This window comes from Carcharhinus amblyrhynchos, chromosome 11, assembly GCF_965287045.1.
Source record: "Carcharhinus amblyrhynchos chromosome 11, sCarAmb.v2.hapA, whole genome shotgun sequence".
Lineage (NCBI taxonomy): Eukaryota > Metazoa > Chordata > Chondrichthyes > Carcharhiniformes > Carcharhinidae > Carcharhinus > Carcharhinus amblyrhynchos.
The window spans coordinates 80,372,075-80,392,650 of record NC_137334.1 but is presented as its reverse complement, the minus strand read 5'-3'; the positions used below and the strand labels follow the sequence as shown (position 1 = coordinate 80,392,650).

The window sequence follows — 20,576 nt, the reverse complement described above, 5'->3', positions numbered from 1 at the left end:
AAGTCACACCCTCTACTACTAATGAAAGCAGAGTATTCATCTTGTCCCCAATAGCCAAAATTCAATTGAAACCCTTTTGCCCTATTTCATGTCTCACCATCTTAAAAAGTTTCATTATGTTGTGGCAGCTGTGGCTCAGTTGCCTCTGACTCAAGGTTGTAGATTCAAGTCCCAGAGGTTTGAGCACCAAAGTCTAAGTTGACATTGAGGGAGTGCTGCACTGTCAAAGATGTCATATTTCAATTGAGATGTTAAAAACTAGTGAACATAAATGACCCCATGACACCAATTCAAAAAGCAGGGAGTTATCCCTGCCACCCTGGCCAATATTTCTCCCTCAACTGAACACAAGAAGAGATTAACTGATCATTATTACACTGATGTTTGTGGGAGAGTGCAGGGAATATAGTGACTTTCATGTTTCCTACAGTGACAACACTTAAAGACCATTTCATTGGCGCCAAAGAATTTGGGAAGTCTCAAGTTGTTAAAGGCATTATATAATTTCAAGTAAGAGAGACTGCTTCAACTAGACATTTTTCAGCCGTACTGCAGCCCAACTCAGTCATCCAACTTCTGAGATGCATAATTACACAGCAAGCAAAAAGAATAATCTCGGCATCCAGTATCCACAGTACATTCATTTAAACGGAAGTCATAAAATTTGCTTACATCTCATCAGAAAGGACAATGCATTCAATATTTGTATGATCTAATCACATAAATATTAAATGAAGTTCATTAAATCACAAGTAAGGCTTACATTAACACTGCAATGAAGTTACTGTGAAATTCCCCAAGTCGCCACAGTCTAGCACCTGTTTGGGTCAATTCACCAAACCAGCACATCTTTCAGACTATGGGAGGAAACTGGAGCACCCAAGGAAGCCCATGCAAACATGGGGAGAACATACAGACTCCACATAGACAGTGACCCAAGCCAGGAATCGCACCCAGGTCCCTGGCGCTGTGAGGCAGCAGTGCTAACCACTGTGCCACCGTGCTGCCTAATTAGGTGGTAATAATTCAGTTTTATGTGATAGCTGCACTTCCAGCTACGAAGCACCCAATCAGCATCTTGCATCCCTAGTTCTTACAGCTGTATAGAAAAATTCAATATTTAACTTAAAATAGGCAAGAGATATGCCAATGTTTGAGCATGAGGCAAAAGCAATTACAGTGCTGAGCAACTTCAAGACAAAGATTTGATGATACAATATCAATTTGACAGAAGTCTTAGCTTTGGATTTCATTCAACGAGGGTCTGAAAATGAGCAGCACAGGTAAACAACTTCATCTTCATTAGTCAAGGAGGAAACTACAGAAACTTTGAGATGTTGCATTGTGATGCATTTTCAACAAATTCAACATATGGACTTTATTGTAAAACAAGGCTTGCTGAGAGCATTGACTATCAATTGCACAAGCAGATTAACTATGGAACACTGCTACAAGCTTTATTTTAAACAAAGAGAGAGACAACAATCATGGTTGCTGCATTTAGCTAGCCTAACTGATCAGAAATATGGTTATGAAGTTGTTTAATTATTATACTGCACTAACCAAGGTAATTAAATACTATAATCAACAGCTTTTGTTGATGATTGTAATTGCCCATGCAATCATACCTGTCTCCTGAAAGGGTATAAACTCAGTATTGGAAAGATGAATAACTTCATGTAACAAATTTACAGCAATGTTTTCTTTTTTGTTTTAACTAATGCTAACCTTTTCAAAATGCAGTTGATTTATGAAAACTATCAGGAAGATGTTGGCATTGTACATTTAACCTGCTCTTCTCAAGGAAGAGATAGAAATAAATATTCATACCCAATGAAAACAAACTTCATCTAAACTCAACCATAGCCAAAATTATATTCCTTTCTCCTTCTGCTTTCTTCAAATCTGTTTTAAGTTTATTTATCTGTGTCACAAGTAGGCTTACATTAACACTGCAATGAAGTGAAAATCGCCTTGGCACCTGTTCCAGTACATGGAGAGAATTTAGCATGACCAATGCACCTAACCAGCATGTCTTTTGGACTGAGAGAAACTAGAGCACTGGAGGAAACCTACACGGACACAGAGTGTGTCTAGACTCCACAATGACCCAAGTTAGGAATCAAGCCCAGGTCCCTGGTGCTTGAGGCAGCAATGCTAACCACCATGCCGCCCAGACTGTACTTACTACCAATGAGATAGAGGAAAAAGAGAACCTTCATACAGCAATTCAAGGAGGAGCACTAATCTTAACAGAATACATTTGACATACCAAAATGGATCTATTTTGATATTTATGAAAAGCTATGGGTTAGGTAAATTCAAGGTATTTTAAAATAAAAATCAAGCAGTCACACTGATGTTAAAATGGCAGCAAAATTCTCTTAACAGTCCACAAGGAAATAGTACATGCAGGCAACTAGGAATGCATCATGTACCTGCATTCTTGGTCAGAAAATGTTTCCTGGCTTAGTGAAGACACAAAGGTATCATGTCAGTTGAATAAATAAATATTCCAGCCAAAAACGCAAAGGAATAAATTTAGATCGCAATGAGACAACTAAAACCTTTGTAAACTAACTGCCGCACATCCTAAAGCTATGGCATGTTGGTGACTATGCTGCTTACATCAGAACTAGCTGAAACAGCGAAAAAAAACTGTGTTCAGCATAGTCAGTGACCTAATTTTACACCTAATTCAGTCAACTACTATTCCATATCATGAAGACGCATTTCATCCATAGCTGCTAATCTTAGTAAAATATGAGCGTTACTGTAGTGTCATAAAGAATGTTAGTTTGAAACAGAAGCTTGTTTGACTATTGAGATTATCAATCTCTTGAAGCAGAAGTTGGAGAGACATAACATTTTTTCAAAAGAAGTCAAGCTTTTAGGATGTGTTGTGGGTACTTCTTCAGTGCTAGAGAAATACGAGTGATGCCTTGACAAAATCCTCTCAAGCCAAAAAGGTAATCCAACAGCTGAAGCCTCTCCCAAGCCAACATGCCCAGCATCAAGGCACTAATCATTCAGGAAGAGCTCCACTGGGCAGGACATACAGTCCAGATGCTGAACAACAGACCCTTGAAGCAATTGCTCTACTCAGAACTCATTCACGGCAGCAGACTTCCAGGAAGACAGAGGAAACACTTTAGGGATGTCTTCAGAGAATCCTTGAAGGAAGCAAAGGTGCCTGCTGACTCATGGGAGACCTTGGTTCATAACTGACCAAAAAGCAGAAGGCTCACGAGGAAGTCACCAGCACATTAAGAGACTTCATCCAGAATGTGCAGAAGCATGATTGAGGTATTGCAGAGAGGACACAAACTTTCAACAAGTCATCTATCCAACCCTTCAAGCATCAGTTACACCATGTGACAGAGTCTGCATAACATGATTGGACTTATCAGTCATTGCAGAACTTATCAAACTGAAGTGAAAGCAAACCATCAATTCTGAGGGGCTGCCTCAAAGAGACCGTGGGTAGAAGTAGCGCAGTATTATGCGCAACATAATCTAACCTCAAATGTTGATTTTGCTGCAAAAAGTAAGGTTTTCAAAGAGACAGATAAAATAAACATTTTCTACATTCTTGTGCTCTAAAATAATTGATGGTCTCACTCCACCACTTCCATTATTATGCCAGCAGAAACAATTATCTTTTGGTATATTCACAATGTGTCTAGATCCAAGGGCTGAATTTTCCCAGAGAGGTCAGAGGTCAGAAATACACATTCCCCTCAACTTTACAGGTCATTGATTAGCTGCCACATGAACGCCATGCAGTTGAACATGGGCAGCTGCCCCCAAGAGCTACCAACTCAAACAGCTGACAGCTCAGTAGTGCTATGAGCAAAAGTAGCAGGCAGGGGTCCCTATAGGATACGGCAGGTAGGCTAAAAAATTAACAAAAAAAAACTTAAAAATTAAGAAGTCTGAGTAAATCACTGAGGCAACAGAGGTTGCCTTCCCTGACCACAGACCTCACTTTGGGCTGCTGAGAGGCTGCTAGTGTTAAGTTTGTGGTCATAAGAATGATGATTTAAAGAGCTATCCCTCTTTAAGCTTTCATGTTTATTTGATTGATACTGTTACATTGGTCCGTGCTCACAATTTTTCTCATGTTCCATCTTAGCTCTAAAGTCCTGCAACCTCAAACTTCATAATTTGTCTTCCCTAACCAAATAAGTAACAGAAACAGAAGGGAAGAAGTGCATCTCAGTACAAATCATGAATTACTGTTGCAGTTAATGGAATATAAATTCTAGTTGGAGTATTTACAGTTACAGCTTTAACTGAAATATCTAACTGAGCCAATTTAAAGTCAGATTTTGTTCATCCCTTTAAGAATCATGTTTTCTTGTTCTGTCAAGTGATTCAGGACTGTATGTAAAAGAAGTTAGACAAAGAACATAGTGGTGGGCGCATGATAGCATTTATGACCTCAAATATCGGAGAGAAAGCTAAACCATTCAAACGGTGTATGTGTTTTTGCAATGCAATGAGTAATAGGGAATCTGGTTGGATAGTTTTGATTTTTTTTGACCACTGGCATGACAGCACCAATGTACGCTGATCACAATCCATCATTAGTAATTCAGTCAGCTTTTGCAGCAAGGAACCCACTTGTGTGGCATCTAACAGCAGAAACCACCACAGTTGCTGTTTCCATTGAAAGGTATTGGTAGGTTTCATTTAACCATCAACTGTGTTGATCAACCCACCTCCAAAACAAAAAAAAATTACACTTGAGCCAATTTAGGGAACCAAAAATAAGATTTTACATCCTTCAATGCAAGTGCTTATATTTATGAGAAGCTTACTCAGAATATTTGTACAAATTAACGTACAATAAGTCAGTAATCATTTGTTGAAAAATGGTTTGACTCAGTTTTAAGCACTGACAACTCTGGATCACAGTTTGAAGCCATTCTTAGACTGTGGTGTACAATGGCAACACTACTGTACAGGTAAAAATGCAATACTATACAATGTTTGAAAGATGACATCCCGATCCTCCTTGCAATAGGAAGATGGCAAACGTGGAATTCTGGAATAATAACTGAGATTAGCAGAATTAATGGGCAACGTTCCCTCTAATTTTGCTTGGTTGTGCGCAGTATTTACCAGATCACTAAGCACCCAAAGAGCTCAGAAGGAAGAGTGCTAAAAGCATTTTCCATCTAAATCTATATACATTATATTATGGTATGGTTTCTCAGTGCTAAAAAATTTTACAATCTCCAGAGTTGAATATTCTAGTGTTGTCTTGGCAGCTCCACAAAATTCAGTTCATCCAAAACTCTGCTGCCCATATCCAAGCTTGCCAAAACCCACTCACCTGTCACTTCTGCATTTGCTACCTACCATACAATTTTAAAATTTTCACTGTTATGCTCAAATCTCTCATGCTTCCTCATCTCTTAACCTCCTCCAGCCCCGCAATAAAGGTCTCTGTACACCTCCAATTCTGGCCTCTTGCACACCCTAGATTTCCTTCATTCACCACTGGCAGCAGTGCCTTCAGTCGTCTAGACCCCAAGTTCTAGGATCCCTTTCCAAAATCTAGCCACCTCTCTATCTCTTTTAAGTTGCTCCTGAGACATTTGAGAGCCTTTGGCCATCTGTTCTATTGTCTGCTTGTTTGTGTCGGTGTCGTGCTTTATCTGATAATGCTCTCAAAAGGTTCTTGGAGCATTTTGCTACATTAAAAGCACTATGTAAGAAAAGGCTATTGCAAGATTTTCTTTAGACATATAATTATATTATGCAGATGGGAACAGTGCAACAAATCAAATTCATTTTTTAAAATCACATTGGTCCTATGCTATACAAATAGGAGGTTTTGAATAACATGCACCAGAGTATGAGAATACATGGTGTGTATTTGAACAGCTAAATTGTGGTTTTTAAAAACTGTTATTTTTTGTAGGTTTGTACAAGCAACATGGTCTCAACTGAACTTAAACAATTGGTACTCAGTATTCTGTAGCAATGTGAGAAATCACTAGTTCACACTCACCAGTTCCAATCTTGGATTTGCTACCAGGAAACAAAGTGTAGACTACACATTTCCCCCCACAGATAAAACAGCAGATGGATTACCCCAAGATATTTTCACACCAGCTGTTCTGAAGTATGCAAGAGCAATTTTTTTTAAACTTTTGATAAAACATAGGCACATATTACAATTCAACTCTCAATCAGAATATGTAATTTCCATAACGAATGTCTGCATATATGGTGAAGAAATGCTAAAATTATTAGGTCTATTCTTCCATGAAATTAATGAATAAAAACCAGGAACTTTACAGCACAAAGCTATCTCAAGCAAGTTCTAGGTGCAAATGTTTGAATGTTTGATTTGATTTGTTACATGTATTATACAGTGAAAAGTATTGTCTCTTGCACACTATACAGCCAAAGCATTTCGTACATAGGGAAGGAAACAAGAATGTAGTGTTGCAGTCATAGCTAGGCTGTAGAAAAGATCAACTAAATGCAAGGTAGGTCCATTCAAATGTCTGATGGCAGCAGGGAAGAAGCTGCTGTCGAGTTGATTGGTACACGTCCTCAGACTTTTGTATCTTTTGTCCCCCCCCCAGATGGGGGAAGAGTACGTCCAGGGCACATTGGGTCCTTGATTATTCTGGCTGCTTTTCCGAACCAGTGCAAAGTGTAAACAGTGTCAATAGATTCGAGTGATGGACTGAGCTTCGTTCACGACTTTTTGTAGTTTGTGGTCTTGAATAGAGCAAGAGCCGTACCAAGCTGTGATACAATTGGAAAGAATGCTTTAGAGGCGCGGGTGGGCTCTTATCTATAGCGTCCTCAGAGGGATCAGGACAGATTAGTGGTGAGCTAGACATTGAAAAACTTCAAGCTCTCAACCATTTCTACTTCACTCCCATCGACGTAGACAGGGGCAAGTCCTCCACTGAGCTTCCTGATGTCGATGACCATCTCCTTCAATTTGTTGATAGTGAGGGAGAGATTATTGTTGCCACACCAGTTCACTGGGTTCTCTCTTTCCTGTACTGCGTCTCGTCATTGTTTGAGAACCGACCCACAACGGTGGTGTCATCAGCAAACCTGAAAATCGAGTTGGAGGGGAATTTGGCCACACAGGCAGGAGGTGTATAAGGAGTAGGAAACAGCCTTGTGGAGCAGCGTTGAGGGTTATCCTTATTGACTGCGGTCTGTGGGTTAGGAAGTCTAGGATCCAGTAGCAGCAGGAGGAACTGAACCCCAGGCCAAAGTTGGAGGATGAGTCACATGTTTAACACCATTAGTCCTATAAGAACATAAGAACTAGGAGCAGGAGTAGGTCACCTGGCCCCTCGAGTCTGCCCTGCCATTCAATAAGATCATGGCTGATCTTTTTGTGGACTCAGCTCCACTTACCCGCACGCTCACCATAACCCTTAATTCCTTTACTATTCAAAAATGTACCTATCCTTGCTTTAAGAACATTCAATGAGGTAGCCTCAACTGCTTCACTGGGCAGGGAATTCCATAGATTCACAACCCTTTGTGTGAAGAAGTTCCTCCTCAACTCAGTCCTAAATCTGCTTCCCCTTATTTTGAGGCCATGTCCCCTAGTTCTATTTCACCCGCCAGTGGAAACAACTTCCCTGCTTCTATCTTATCTATTCCCTTCATAATCTTGTGTTTCTGTAAGATCTCCTCTCATTCTTCTGAATTCCAATGAATATAGCCCAGTCTACTCAGTCGCTCCTCATAAGCCAACCCTCTCAACTCTGGAATCAACCTGGTGAATTTTCCCTTCCAGTGCCAGTATATCCTTTCTCAAGTAAGGAGACCAAAACTATACACAATACTCCAGGTGTGGCCTCACCAGCACCTTGTATAGCCGCAACATGACCTCATTGTTTTTAAACTCCATCCCTTCAGCAAAAGACAAAATTCTATTTGTCTTCTTAATTACCTGCTGCACCTGCAAACCAACTCCCTGTGATTCTTGCACAAGGACACCCAGGTCCCTCTGCATAGCAGCATGCTGCAGTTTTTTTACCATTTAAATAATAGTCCATTTTTCTGTTAATCCTACCAAAATGGATGACCTCACATTTACCAACATTATACTCCATCTGCCAGACTCTTGCCCATTCACTTAGATTATCTATATCCCTTTGCAACTTTCAGTGTCCTCTGTGCACTGTGCTGCCATTCATCTTGCCGTTATCTGCAAATTTTGACAAACTACACTTGGTCCCCAACTGGGAATCATCTATGTAAATCATAAACAATTGCGGTCCCAACACTGATCCCTGAGGCATACCACTAGTCACCAATTGCCAACCAGAAAAGCACCCATTTACCCCCACTCTTTGCTTTTAGCTAACCAATCCTCTATCCATGGTAATACATTACCCGTAACACCGTGCACCTTTATCTTATACAGCAGTCTTTAGTGCGGCACCTTGTCAAATGCCTTCTGGAAATCCAGATACACCACATCCACAGGTTCCCCATTGTCCACTGCATATGTAATGTTCTCAAAGAATTCCAATAAATTAGTCAAACATGGCCTTCCCTTCATGAACAATGGGACATTTTCTATCCAGATGTCTGGCTACTTCTTCCTTGAATGATAGATTCAAGCATTAAAGCTGAGCTGTCGTCTATGAATAGGAGTCTGACTAGGTGCCTTTGTTATCTAGATGCTCCAGGATTGAGTGTAGGGCCAGGGAGGTGGCGTCTGCTGTGGTGATAGATGAACTATGGATCCAGGCAGTCCGGGAAGCAGGAATTGGATTTGTACCATGACTAACTTTTCAAAGCACTTCATAATGATAGATATCAGAGCCGATAGTCATTAAGGCATGCTGCCTGGCTTTTCTTTGGTACCAGGATGGGTGGTCATCTTCCTGAAGCGTAGGGACCTCAGATTGTTATAAAAAGGTTGAAGATGTCTGCGAATACTCCCAGCAGCTGGTCCGCGCAGAATCTGAGTGCTCATCCAGGCACCCCACTTGGGCCAGTTGGTTTTCATGGGTTGACTTTTGAGAAGGCTGCTCTGACATTGGCAATGGCGACTTTGGATACAGGTTTGTCCAAGGCTTCCTGGATGGAGGGCATATGCTCGCTGACCTTGTGCTCAAATAGGCATAGAATGCATTGAACTCATCAGGGAGAGGTGCATTGGAGCTGCCAAATTTATCTGCCTTCATCTTGTAGCCTGTTATGTCTTGCAGACCTTGCCATTGTCAGCAGGAGTGTGTGTGGCTAGCCTGGGGTTCTAGCTTAATCCAGTACTATCTTTTGGCATCTTTGATGGCTCTCTGTAATTATATCTGGCTTTCTTATATAGGCCAGGGTCACCTGAAATGAGCGCTTCAGACCTGGACTTTAGCAGGCAGTGGATATCCCTGTTCATTCATGGTTTCCAGTTGGGAAACATGGAGATTTGCTTACCTTTTGTCAATGCATAAATTCAGCAGCTTTAGAAAATCTAATCCCTCACATGCAATTAAAAGTCTCCAATTAAAATATTACACACAGAATAGGTGCAGTGCACTGACAAACTATTGGGGAACTGGGTGTGACCTGACATGCCCTTTCCCTCAGCAATGTAAAATTAAAGGGAGTGCCAACCTCAAACTATTCATATCTGCTCTGGTAAAGAACTAAGAACAGCCAACGTGTTTTATATGCTAATGAAGAACATAGAAAAAAGGGAAAATGAGAAAATGTGAAATTGCTCTTAATCTGGTTTATTCAGTCAGTAGCTAATTTGCACTGATTAGAATGGTCTAGGTTAGCTGAGTTTGCTGATCATAGTCAGGCAGACAGCAAGGCTCAACAACTGGCCTCCAGAGACTGACATCTCGGTTTGGGGGGAGTGGAGAGGGAGAAGAGTGGCTAGGCATTCTTACATATCATTATTTATCAAGAGACTCTGGAAATTAGTCTGTTTGGACATCAAATGTTGATGGAGGCAGGTTGTCTGCCAAAACTCACCATCAAGGCTCCTGTATGACACTAGTGTTAAAGGTACCAAAAGTCTTTGTCCTCTCATTAAATTAAAACAGCTAAACATAAGGAAATGCTGAAAGAAAGAAACCAATAAACATAAATCTTATCCTCAAAACAAAAAGTATTTATTTTACAAAAGCTCCAAAAATAAATTGCATTTAATTTTAGTTCTTGCATGTTTCTAGGGAGGAGAACCTGTTTCCCACTGTTGTGTCTTGTTTATCCTTTAACCCCACTTACTCAAAAATAATTAAAAACTTGCTATTACCCTGTGAATGTGAAAAATCATTGATGGTCAGGTCCCTTGAGTTAATGTTACTGAAGATTCAACCAACTTTTTACCTAGTTTTCAGTCTAAGCCAAATTAAGAGGGGAGAATGTTCAAGATGACTGATCACTGCAGCTGGCCATTTATGTTCAGACCATCCTTCAGAAAATCTTGCAGAAAGTGCAAGGGTGGATGGCTGTATAAGAGGGGTAATTTTAAAAGTTAGGAGAACAATTGCAAACATGATCTGAAGAAATTCAAACAATGGCCTTCAACTCGTACAGATTTTAAAATATTCCACCTCCAGCCTTAAAACAAAAACATATTTTCCCCCATTGGCTTCCATTAGCAAGATAACTCCCATGATAATGTTCATCTCTTTTCAAAATATCACAACTTCAACATTAGATTCCACAGTGAGTATATCCTGGAATTATATTGTAGGGGATTAAAACAGACAAAGATCTTCATTACACTAAGATGTTATTAAGACATTTTACAGAAAGTAAGAATATTTACTATTTGGAACTAAGGAATAAGTCAATACCTAGTTCTGTTTAAACAATTTAAAAAAAGTCAGTTTTGTTATCTTCTGTAGGTTCATGATAGTGTATAATTCCACCAACACCACAGACTGTGCTCCACCAACCATTCTCTATGCATGAGGCTAAATAGTAAATATTGAAAGGCTATTTACCCAGAGGGCTTCACATGCAAGTTCAACTATTCTCCACACAATGACCTTCACTCAACATTCACACTCCTGCTCTTTGCAGCAGGAGTCAACGAACTGCAGTCAGGAGCAGAAACATTCCCAATTTTCTCCTCCTTAATCCCAATTAAGAAACGTTAACTCAGCATGGAGCCAGATGTGAAATTTATCCATGACTCAATATCACATTTACTAGATACATTTCTCAAAATTAAATACATCATGATCAACAGCTTGCATTTATGTAGCACCTTTCACACAGAAAAACATCCCAAGATGCATAGCAGATTACAAACAGACAAATATGACACTAAGCCAAAGGATGAGATCAGTGAGTGAGACCAAAAATTCGATTAAAGGCATAGCAATTGAGAATATTAAAGGGAGAGAGATGTGGGAAATCAGAAATAATCTGAAGATTTTGTAGGGCCAGAGAAGGTTAAAAATAGACAAAGGCCAAGACATAAAGGAACTTGCATGGATGCAAATCTTAAAAAAAATATAAAACATCGAGGTGATGGGTAAATACAATAGGTAATGTGTGGAGTTTATCATAATCTAAAGTTCGTGGTGGCAGTGATTGCTGGGGTCAACCAGGAATACAAAGGAATAGTTAAAGTCTGTGAATGTCAAAAGCATAAATGGGAGCTTCAGTTGCAGACTGATTGAGAAAGAGGCAATGGTAGGCAATATTAGATACGGAAGTGGACATTCTTTACGATGAAACAGACATAGAGTCAGGAGTCAGCTCAAGGTCAAACAGGACACCAAGTTGCAAATAGTCTTCTTCAACCAGAGTTATCAAGCACAGAAATGTAATTAGAACATAGAACATAGAACTTTACAGCGCAGAACAGGCCCTTCGGCCCACGATGTTGCGCCGACCAGTTTTTTTTAAAAAAAACACTGACCCACTAATCTAAACCAATCCCTTTTCGTCCATAAACCTATCCACAGATCTCTTAAACGCCCCCAAACTAGGCGCATTTACAACCGCAGCAGGCAGGGCATTCCAATCCCTCACCACCCTCTGGGTAAAGAACCTACCCCTGACATCCGTCCTATAACTATCCCCCCTTAATTTAAAGCCATGCCCCCTCGTGCTAGCTTTCTCCATCCGAGGAAAAAGGCTATCACTATCCACCCTATCTAAACCTCTAATCATCTTATATGTTTCAATAAGATCCCCTCTTAGCCTCCTTCTTTCCAGCGAAAACAACCCCAAATCCCTCAGTCTCTCCTCATAGGACCTCCCCTCCATACCAGGCAACATCCTGGTAAACCTCCTCTGCACCCTCTCCAAAGCCTCCACGTCCTTCCTGTAGTGTGGGGACCAGAACTGCACACAGTACTCCAAGTGCGGCCGCACCAGAGTTGTGTACAGTTGCAACATGACGCTGCGACTCCTAAATTCAATCCCCCTACCAATAAACGCCAAGACACTGTATGCCTTCTTAACAACCTTATCTACTTGATTCCCAACTTTCAGGGATCTATGTACACATACACCTAGATCCCTCTGCTCCTCCACACTATTCAAAGTCCTCCCGTTAGCCCTATACTCAACACATCTGTTACTCCTACCGAAATGAATTACCTCACACTTCTCTGCATTAAACTCCATCCGCCACCTCGCGGCCCATCTCTGCAATTGGAGATGAAGATAGGGAATTTATAAGGGGGCTGAATATTATTGCATCAGCCTTGCTAATATTAGCAAGGGGAACATACAGACCATCCAAGATTGGATGTTGGACAAACTGTTCAGCAATGCAAAGTCAGTGATGATCCATATGCATCTCAGAGTCATGCAGTACATTTGGATTATAGCAGATTTACAGAGTTACAACATCTTTACAGTACAGAGACCATTTACCCCATCAAGTCTGCACTAGCTCTCTGCAGGAGCATTCTACCTCATCTCACTCCCCTTCCTCATCCTGGTAACCTTGCACATTCTTACTTTTCAGACAACAATCCAATACCCTTTCGAACACCTCATTCAAACCTGCCTCCACCACCCTCAGCAATTTTGTCCCAGAGTTTCCTTACATCAGTTATGTACCTTTAGCCAATTATTTTGAATCTGATCTCTGTGCTTCTCGATACTTGAATGGGAACAGTTCCTATTTACCCTGTCTATACCCCACAGGATCTTGAATACATCTATCAAGTCTCCTCAGCCTTTTCTCCAAGGGAAAAGAAAGAGAAAAAAGGTACCTGCTTGAAACAGGAATTATAGGAATAATTGAAATATGTAGTACAAATGACAGGGTGATATTCTGGTCAGAAACATGCATCTAGACTGTATGCCAGAGGGATAATGCATTGGTAAGCAGCCATGAAAGAAAATCTTTGGCAATTAAAATTTCATTCTGACACACTCCCTTAATAGTTCTGAAGGAATCATACCAAACCACTGTGCTCAAACAGACAATTACAGACAAGGCAAATGTTGAGTGACCCAGGTCGCCTCAAGTGATTCTCAGGTAGGAAAGATAAAAATCTTAGCCAGACTCCCCAAAGCTGTTTGCTACCATTTAATCCCTCTGCTAAAGTGCACAGGATTTGTAAAACAAGAGTTTATCTGGGAAAGCATTATGCTCAAAATTGCCTACTGTCACTGTCCTTGCACACAATGAATAGTCAATTTGCAGAGTTGCAGACTGCAAATATTGCCTGGGAAATTCTAATATATCAAGTGTACTTCAAAAACAGGGAACTGAAAGAATAAAATGGTTTATGGAAGCACACAACTTCCAATGTTTTACACGTATGTGAAAATTAAATTGGAAGAAGCATAATTCAGCTGTAGGACAAGCCTTCAAGAAAAATACTGGAAATTGAAAATAAAAACAGAAAGTGCTAGAAATACTCAGCAGGTCTGGCAACACCTGTGAAAAGAGAAACAGAGTTAACATTGGAGTTGAATATGACTTCCTCAGAGCAGAAGGAGGGTTGAAATGTGATAAAACCCTGGAAAAGCAAGGGGAGACATGGGAAAAATTAAATGAGAAAGATGCAATGGAATAAAAGGCAAAGGAAATGGCAACGGTTGTAGGAAAGACTATAAGCATTTGTCCAGGAGGGGCAAAAAAGTCAGGATAATGAACCGCTCTGTCCAAAAGCAAAAACAAGATTCAAATCAGCACATGACAACAAAAAAAAAATCAGAATGAGGGACAGAGTTTATAGTCCAAAATTGTTGAACTTAATGTTGAGTCAGTAGGTTGTAAAGCAGCTAACTGGAAAACAAGGAGCCATTTCTCAAACTTGAATTAAGTTGAACATGGCAGCTGGCCGAGATCAGAAATGTGAGGACTAGATTAACGAGGTGAATTAAAATGGCAAACAATCAGAAGCTCAGAGTGGTCTGAGTGACGGTGTTCCTTAAAGCAGTCACCCAGTTTGTGTTTAGTCTCTCCAATGTGGAGGAAACCACTAAGAAATCTTTTGGAACATTCACTGGATTCTACATGCAAGTGTGACCTTTTGGAACCCTGTTATTGTGTAGTGATACTTTCACAATAGGTTCTGATATAATGAAGAATAAGTCTGGAATTTCATGTCCTCTGCATGCATAGCTCCCTACTTGGGTCATAGAATTACATTTATGTTCCTACTTAAGGAGCTTAATTATTCTGTGTTGCCTGACAACTGCTAAAGAAAGGCTGTTATTTCTATTGAACAGAAAAGTTCAAGTCTCTTTACATGAACTTCATATTGGAAATGTTTCATAAAAATACCAATGCATGCCCCAAAGATACTAATCAAACTCCACTTGGGCAAACAAGGCACGTGGAGAAAAATTTAAATTTGTATGTCAGGCGTTTGGGAACAAACCAATGTCAAAGTGTAAGTGGAGCAGGATCTGGGCAGCAGATTTTTTGGATGAACTGAGCTTTACAGCACAAAGGTGGAAAGCCAATTGGACATTGAGGTAGCCTAGTTTGTAGGTGACACAGAACTGGAGGACAGAAAGCCAATTAAATCATTGACAGTTATGGCTGGTTGCAAATACATAGTACTCAAATTGCTAAAGTTGAGAAATTTATCTATTGGCAAATGTATCCTTTCCGATAAATATGATGGACAAATTTCTTATGGTTAAGAGAAAGATTCTAAAACTCAATTAACTGTTCTGTTTGATTGGATTTTTATTTTTAAAAAAAGTGAATTCAGTTGGCCCCATGTCTCACCAACTGGTCAATAGTGACGAAGGTGTTTCCACATTGGGGTAGTCAATTGCAGTGAAGGAATAAGGCTACTGCAACTGCCCTCCAAGCTGTGGGATAGCAAACATGAAATGCATAAGCACGCAAATTCCCAGTCAAAATCTCTGTAGTGACCCCAGCTGGAAGTACACAGACACTGGGTAGGATGGCAGCACTGGGATGAGCAGCCTTCATGAAGAGTTGTCACATGGGTAAAGATAAGCAAATTAAAATAAAAATTGAAAATGTAACATTTAACTTTGATGGAAATGTGCACACATTTACTCACTGGAATACAATTATATGCTGCTCACAGATGCTGAACATCTAATTTACCACTCAAACCATCTTAGTTACTTTAGGCAGCTGTAGATACAAACATCCATGCATACAGAGACACACTCAGGACCTTGATTCAGAGCCCCAAATACTACATTAGGAGATTGGTCTGGGATTTGAGAGCTGAATACTTTCCATTTGTAGTATTCAGCTGACTTAGTTCACATTGAAGAAACATCAGTTACATTAATTGCATGCAGAAATTAGACAATTCTCCAAAACAAGCAGCAAAATTCATTGCCTCAAGTGATCACAAGAACAAGAGATCAGGGTAGATCATACAGGCCATTGGGCCTGCTCCACTATTCAAAATCACAGTTGAACGTCAACATCAGCATCATGTTCTCATTTATCTCTGTATTTATCTCTTAGTGTCCAAATATCTATCAATCTCAATCTCAAATATAGTCACTGAGCATCTACAGCTCCGTAGAGAAGTTTTACAACCCGCTGCATGAAGTAGTCTCTCATCACAGTCCTAAACGGCCAATCCCTTATATCTTCCCATCATCTGCCGCATCAAGCCCCTTAAAAAAAGATATACTTCAGAGATCATCACTCGTCCTTCTAAACTCTGAGGAATATAAGCCTTGTCTGCTCAAACGCTCCTCTTGGGCAATCTCCTTACCCAGAAATTAACCTTGAACATTTCTTGCACCCTCTAAGCCAAGTATAAAGCGAGACAGCTTGTCAGGAACAACAGCCTTCACTGCTAACACAAAGGTGGCTTCAAAATATTATCAAATTTGGAAATCACTTAACCACAACAAATAAACAATGTCTCGAAAATTTACCATGACAAAATTATATTACTGCTTATGATCATTTCACTACAAAGTCCTTGGTACAAAGTTATTAAACCAGATATGATGAATAAGTTCTTTAGGAGGTACAGAAAAGGAGACAAAACAATACTCAGCTTTAGAGCACTTAACTATCATGACAGTCCTCAGGGATTGCAGTCATTTTCATGAGAACAAAGGCTTTCAGAATATAACTGAGGATTTGATAAATGATGGGAGTAGTTTCTAGATTCCTTCCAATTGGATTGCTTATTTGAGATGGATAGAGTTGGGAAAACTGATTAGAAAGCATACAGTGTGTATGGATTTCCTGCAGGTCATCAAAATGGAGCAGGATAAGTTCCAAGAACAGGACATTCCAGTGTTTTTAGTTTAGCCACTCATTTTTCCTAACAACGTTCAATATTTACTTTTGCAATGAAAACTGAAATTATTAACAATGATTACATTTGGAACAGTAACAAACTGGTTTTTGTGCAGTGCCACACTTTTTTTTCCTCCCTTGGACAATGGTGCAGACTAACGAGAAGATTTTGCAGGCTAATTAATAATTGCATTGAACCACTCCTGCCAGGGCCAACAAGTCCTGGGATTGGGATTTGAACCCCAGGGCCTTCGAACACAGAGGCAAGAGTGCCACCAACCGAGCCACTGAAGCTCCCAAAGAATTGGTTATTGAATCAGAGAAATAGGCCACAAAGACAAATGCTTTTACATTCATTCACAGGATGTGGGCCCCACTGACAAAGCCAGCATTTATTGCCCATTCCTAATTGCCTTCTAGAAAGTGATGGCATTAAGTGACTGCCCTGAGGGGCTATTTCAGGGGGCAATTAAAAGTGCTGTGGGTCTGAAGTCACATATAGGCCAGACTAGGTAAGGACAGCAGTTTTCTCCCAATAGACTGGAAAGAACCAATTAGATTTTTACGACAATTCAGAAAGTTTTACGCTCACCATTACTGGGACTAGTTTTTTTTAAAACTCCGGATGTATTTAATTAGTTAGACTTAAATCTCCCAACTGACATGGTGAGATTTGAATTCACCTCTTCTGATTATCAGTCCAGGTGTCTAGATTACAAATTCAAATTTCAAACTATCACAACAATTTGTACGACAGGAGAATTTTTTTTTGGTTACGCAGGAGCTTGGAGCCTATAGTTCTGTTTGTTGTTTTCTCTATGACAACAACTGGGTCGAGTAATTGACCTGCCAACCAATCTCCTGCAATATAAATTGTTGTGATCATTTGGAATTTGGCACTCTTGCATTTGCCCTGATAAGTGCATGACACAAAGTTTCAGCAATGTATATCTCGCTTCAGAAAAATCTCTTGTTAGGAAGAGCTAGTTATGTCTGGATATTACAACTGTTCAACCCAAACATACCTTGAAGTTACTGGAATTTACCCAACCAGCAGCAAGGCCATCAACCATTCGATCAAGCATTGATTGGTCCTGTTCCAGATCATGGGACTTCTGGCGATCTGTGATGTACTCCATCAGCTCCTGAGCAATTTGCAGGCGACGTCCCATGTCCTTCTGCAACACTTGTGCCAAGAAATATTCCATGCAGGGCTCCATGTTTGCAGTACAGCCGCAGCAGAAACAAGGGCACTAGGTCTGGAAAACTATTTTATATTTATCCTAGAGGTCGCTGATCCGCTGGCTGAAGGTTACTGAGCAGCTCTGGTGAACAGACACGATCTGGGGAACGACAACAATGCACCATGTGTGTTTTTCGGGAGCAGCTGGATGGAGAGGGGAGCGTTAAAAATCCTAATAAGATAGCAGCAGAGCAGGAACGCTGGGGAGTGTAACAAAGGAGAGCCTCATAATTCAATAGTCAGAAATCCTAAAAAAAACAATTACAAGCTTCAGGTATCGGACATTTGGAACAAAAAAAATTAACAAGCAAAATGAAAAATTGCTTTGTGTTATATTAATCGATTGTTCGGCTCCACAAGGCCCAGTAGACTACAGTCCTGACAGATTTAGCACAGTATTTTTTAAGCATTGCAATACGCTTTACCCAACGGTGGTGTCGGTCTGCAATTAAGGCAGACACACAGCAAGGACTAATGCAGCAGAATGGACGAGACTACCATTAAAAGGTGTCTCTTTTTGTGTCGTTTACAGGCTTTTTAAGCCGCTGCCTCCACCTCGGATCCTCTCTTTTTTTGCAGGATAATGGATCATTTCCTGCACATGCGCAACATTCCTCCCCTTAAACTTCCTGCCAAATTCAGATCCCACCGACGGAAATTGAAATCAGTCCCCCCACCCCCTCCCCCTCTCCCTCCAGTCCCCACCATTAACCTGAATATAATGCAGTCAATCCACCCCCACACTGCCCTCCCTAGGAATAGTGCAGGCAGGAGACTGGTCTGTCTGTGAACTAAAACTCGGCCTAAATAAACCTTCCTGGCTTTTTTCTCTCTGTTCCTGCTGCTGCTGCTGCTGCTGCTGCTGGGGGGGGGGGGGGGGGGGAGGAGTGTTAATTCAAACAAACAAGCAGGTTTTCGCACCCAACAAATGAACCCAATTGACAGCTGGTCAAGAGAGTAATGTTTTGTGTGGGAGTGGGGGGGTGGGTGTGTGGGAGTGGGGGGATGGGTGTGTGGGAGTGGGGGGGTGGGGGTGTGGGAGTGGGGGGGTGGGGGTGTGGGTGTGTGGGGGTGGGTGGGTGTGTGTGTGGGGGGGGGGTGGGTGGGTGTGTGTGTGTGGGGGGGTGGGTGGGTGGGGAGGGCAGCACCCCGGCTGATGGGGGGGGGGGGGAGGGGGTCAGCACCCCGGCTGATTGGGGGGGGGGGGAGGGGGTCAGCACCCTGGCTGATGGGGGGGGAGGGGGAAAGCACCCTGGCTGATGGGGGGGGGGGGGGTCAGCACCCTGGCTGATGGGGGGGGGGGGGGTCAGCACCCTGGCTGATGGGGGGGGGGGGGGGGGGTCAGCACCCTGGCTGATGGGGGGGGGGGGTCAGCACCCTGGCTGATGGGGGGGGGGGGGTCAGCACCCTGGCTGATGGGGGGGGGGGGGTCAGCACCCTGGCTGATGGGGGGGGGGGGTCAGCACCCTGGCTGATGGGGGGGGGGGGGTCAGCACCCTGGCTGATGGGGGGGGGCAGCACCCTGGCTGATGGGGGGGGGCAGCACCCTGGCTGATGGGGGGGGGGGAATCAGCACCCTGAATGATTGGGGGTTGGGGGGTGGAGTCAGTACCCTGGATGATTTGTCAATGATGTGCAATGTGGATTCCTGTTGTGATGCTGCTTATGGGCGGCCGGGGGGGGGGGGGGGGGAGTGGTTTCGGCACTACCTCCCCCCCCCCGGTGTGTTCGTTATAAAAAGCCCACCTCCCGAAACAGCCCTCCACCCCGATAAAATGGATCAGTTATCGCTATCAGCGCCATCCTGAGCGGGCGCCAGGCCTCCGGCAGCAGGCCCCGAGCCCGCCCACCCACTGCCCTCTCGCCGTGAATCTTTATATTTAATACCCCTCCAGCCCCCATTTTATTTTCTTGCCGCTGCTTCCCCCCCCACACACACACACACACACATTTTCCCTTTCTCCACCGGCCCCCGCCGCTTTCACATCCCTCTCCCAAATCCCAAGTACCGTTTGTGTTATTTTCATCGGCACCGAGCGGTGCGGCCTTTCTCTCTTTTTCTCTCTCTCTCTCTCCCCTCAGCACCGACTCTCTGAGCGGCCCCTTCCCCCAGCCCCCTCCATAAGGCGCCACCGCCGCCTGCCGCCGCCGCCGCGCTTCTCCCTGGGCCCTGCGTGCCCGTGCCCGGGGTGGTGCGTGTACCCCGTGCCCGTGCCCGCTCCCTGTGCGAGCGCGATCCCGCCGCCGCGCTTCGCTCTCGTGCCCGGGGCTGTGCGTGCGTGCGCGCACGCGCGCACTTACTCCATACAAGGAATGAATGAATGAGTGAGCGAGGGCATTGCCCTGGACTCTTCTTTCCACAGTAAGAAGTCTCACCGCACCAGGTTAAAATCCAACGAGGTTTATTTGGAACCACCAGCTTTCAGAGCGCTGCTCCTTCATCAGGTGAGTGGGGAGTTAGATTGCACAAACAGAGCACAATCTACAAGGGTTGGAATCAGAGTCTTAGCAGGTATTCAAGTCTTAAAGGTACAGACAATCTGAGTGGAGAGAGGTTTAATCACAGGTTAAAGAGGTGTGAATTGTCTCAAGCCAGGACAGGTGGTGAGATTTTGCAAGCCCAGGCAAGTTGTG

At 42.4% G+C, this 20,576-nt stretch overlaps 1 protein-coding gene across 16 annotated transcripts in view; it reads right to left on the bottom strand.

The window, feature by feature from the left end:
* clasp1a (cytoplasmic linker associated protein 1a) overlaps positions 1–20,042 on the bottom strand; it is a 258,110-nt gene extending 238,068 nt beyond the window's left edge. For all 16 annotated transcript variants that reach the window (XM_080199457.1, XM_080199456.1, XM_080199458.1 and 13 more), the window contains exons 1-2: positions 19,952–20,042; positions 17,725–18,190 (exon numbers count right to left, since the gene is read on the bottom strand). In XM_080199457.1, the coding sequence (XP_080055583.1) occupies positions 17,725–17,919 (195 nt within the window). In that variant the 5' untranslated portion in view covers positions 17,920–18,190; positions 19,952–20,042. The remainder of the gene's footprint in view (positions 1–17,724; positions 18,191–19,951) is intronic.
* Between the last annotated feature and the right edge of the window lie 534 nt (positions 20,043–20,576).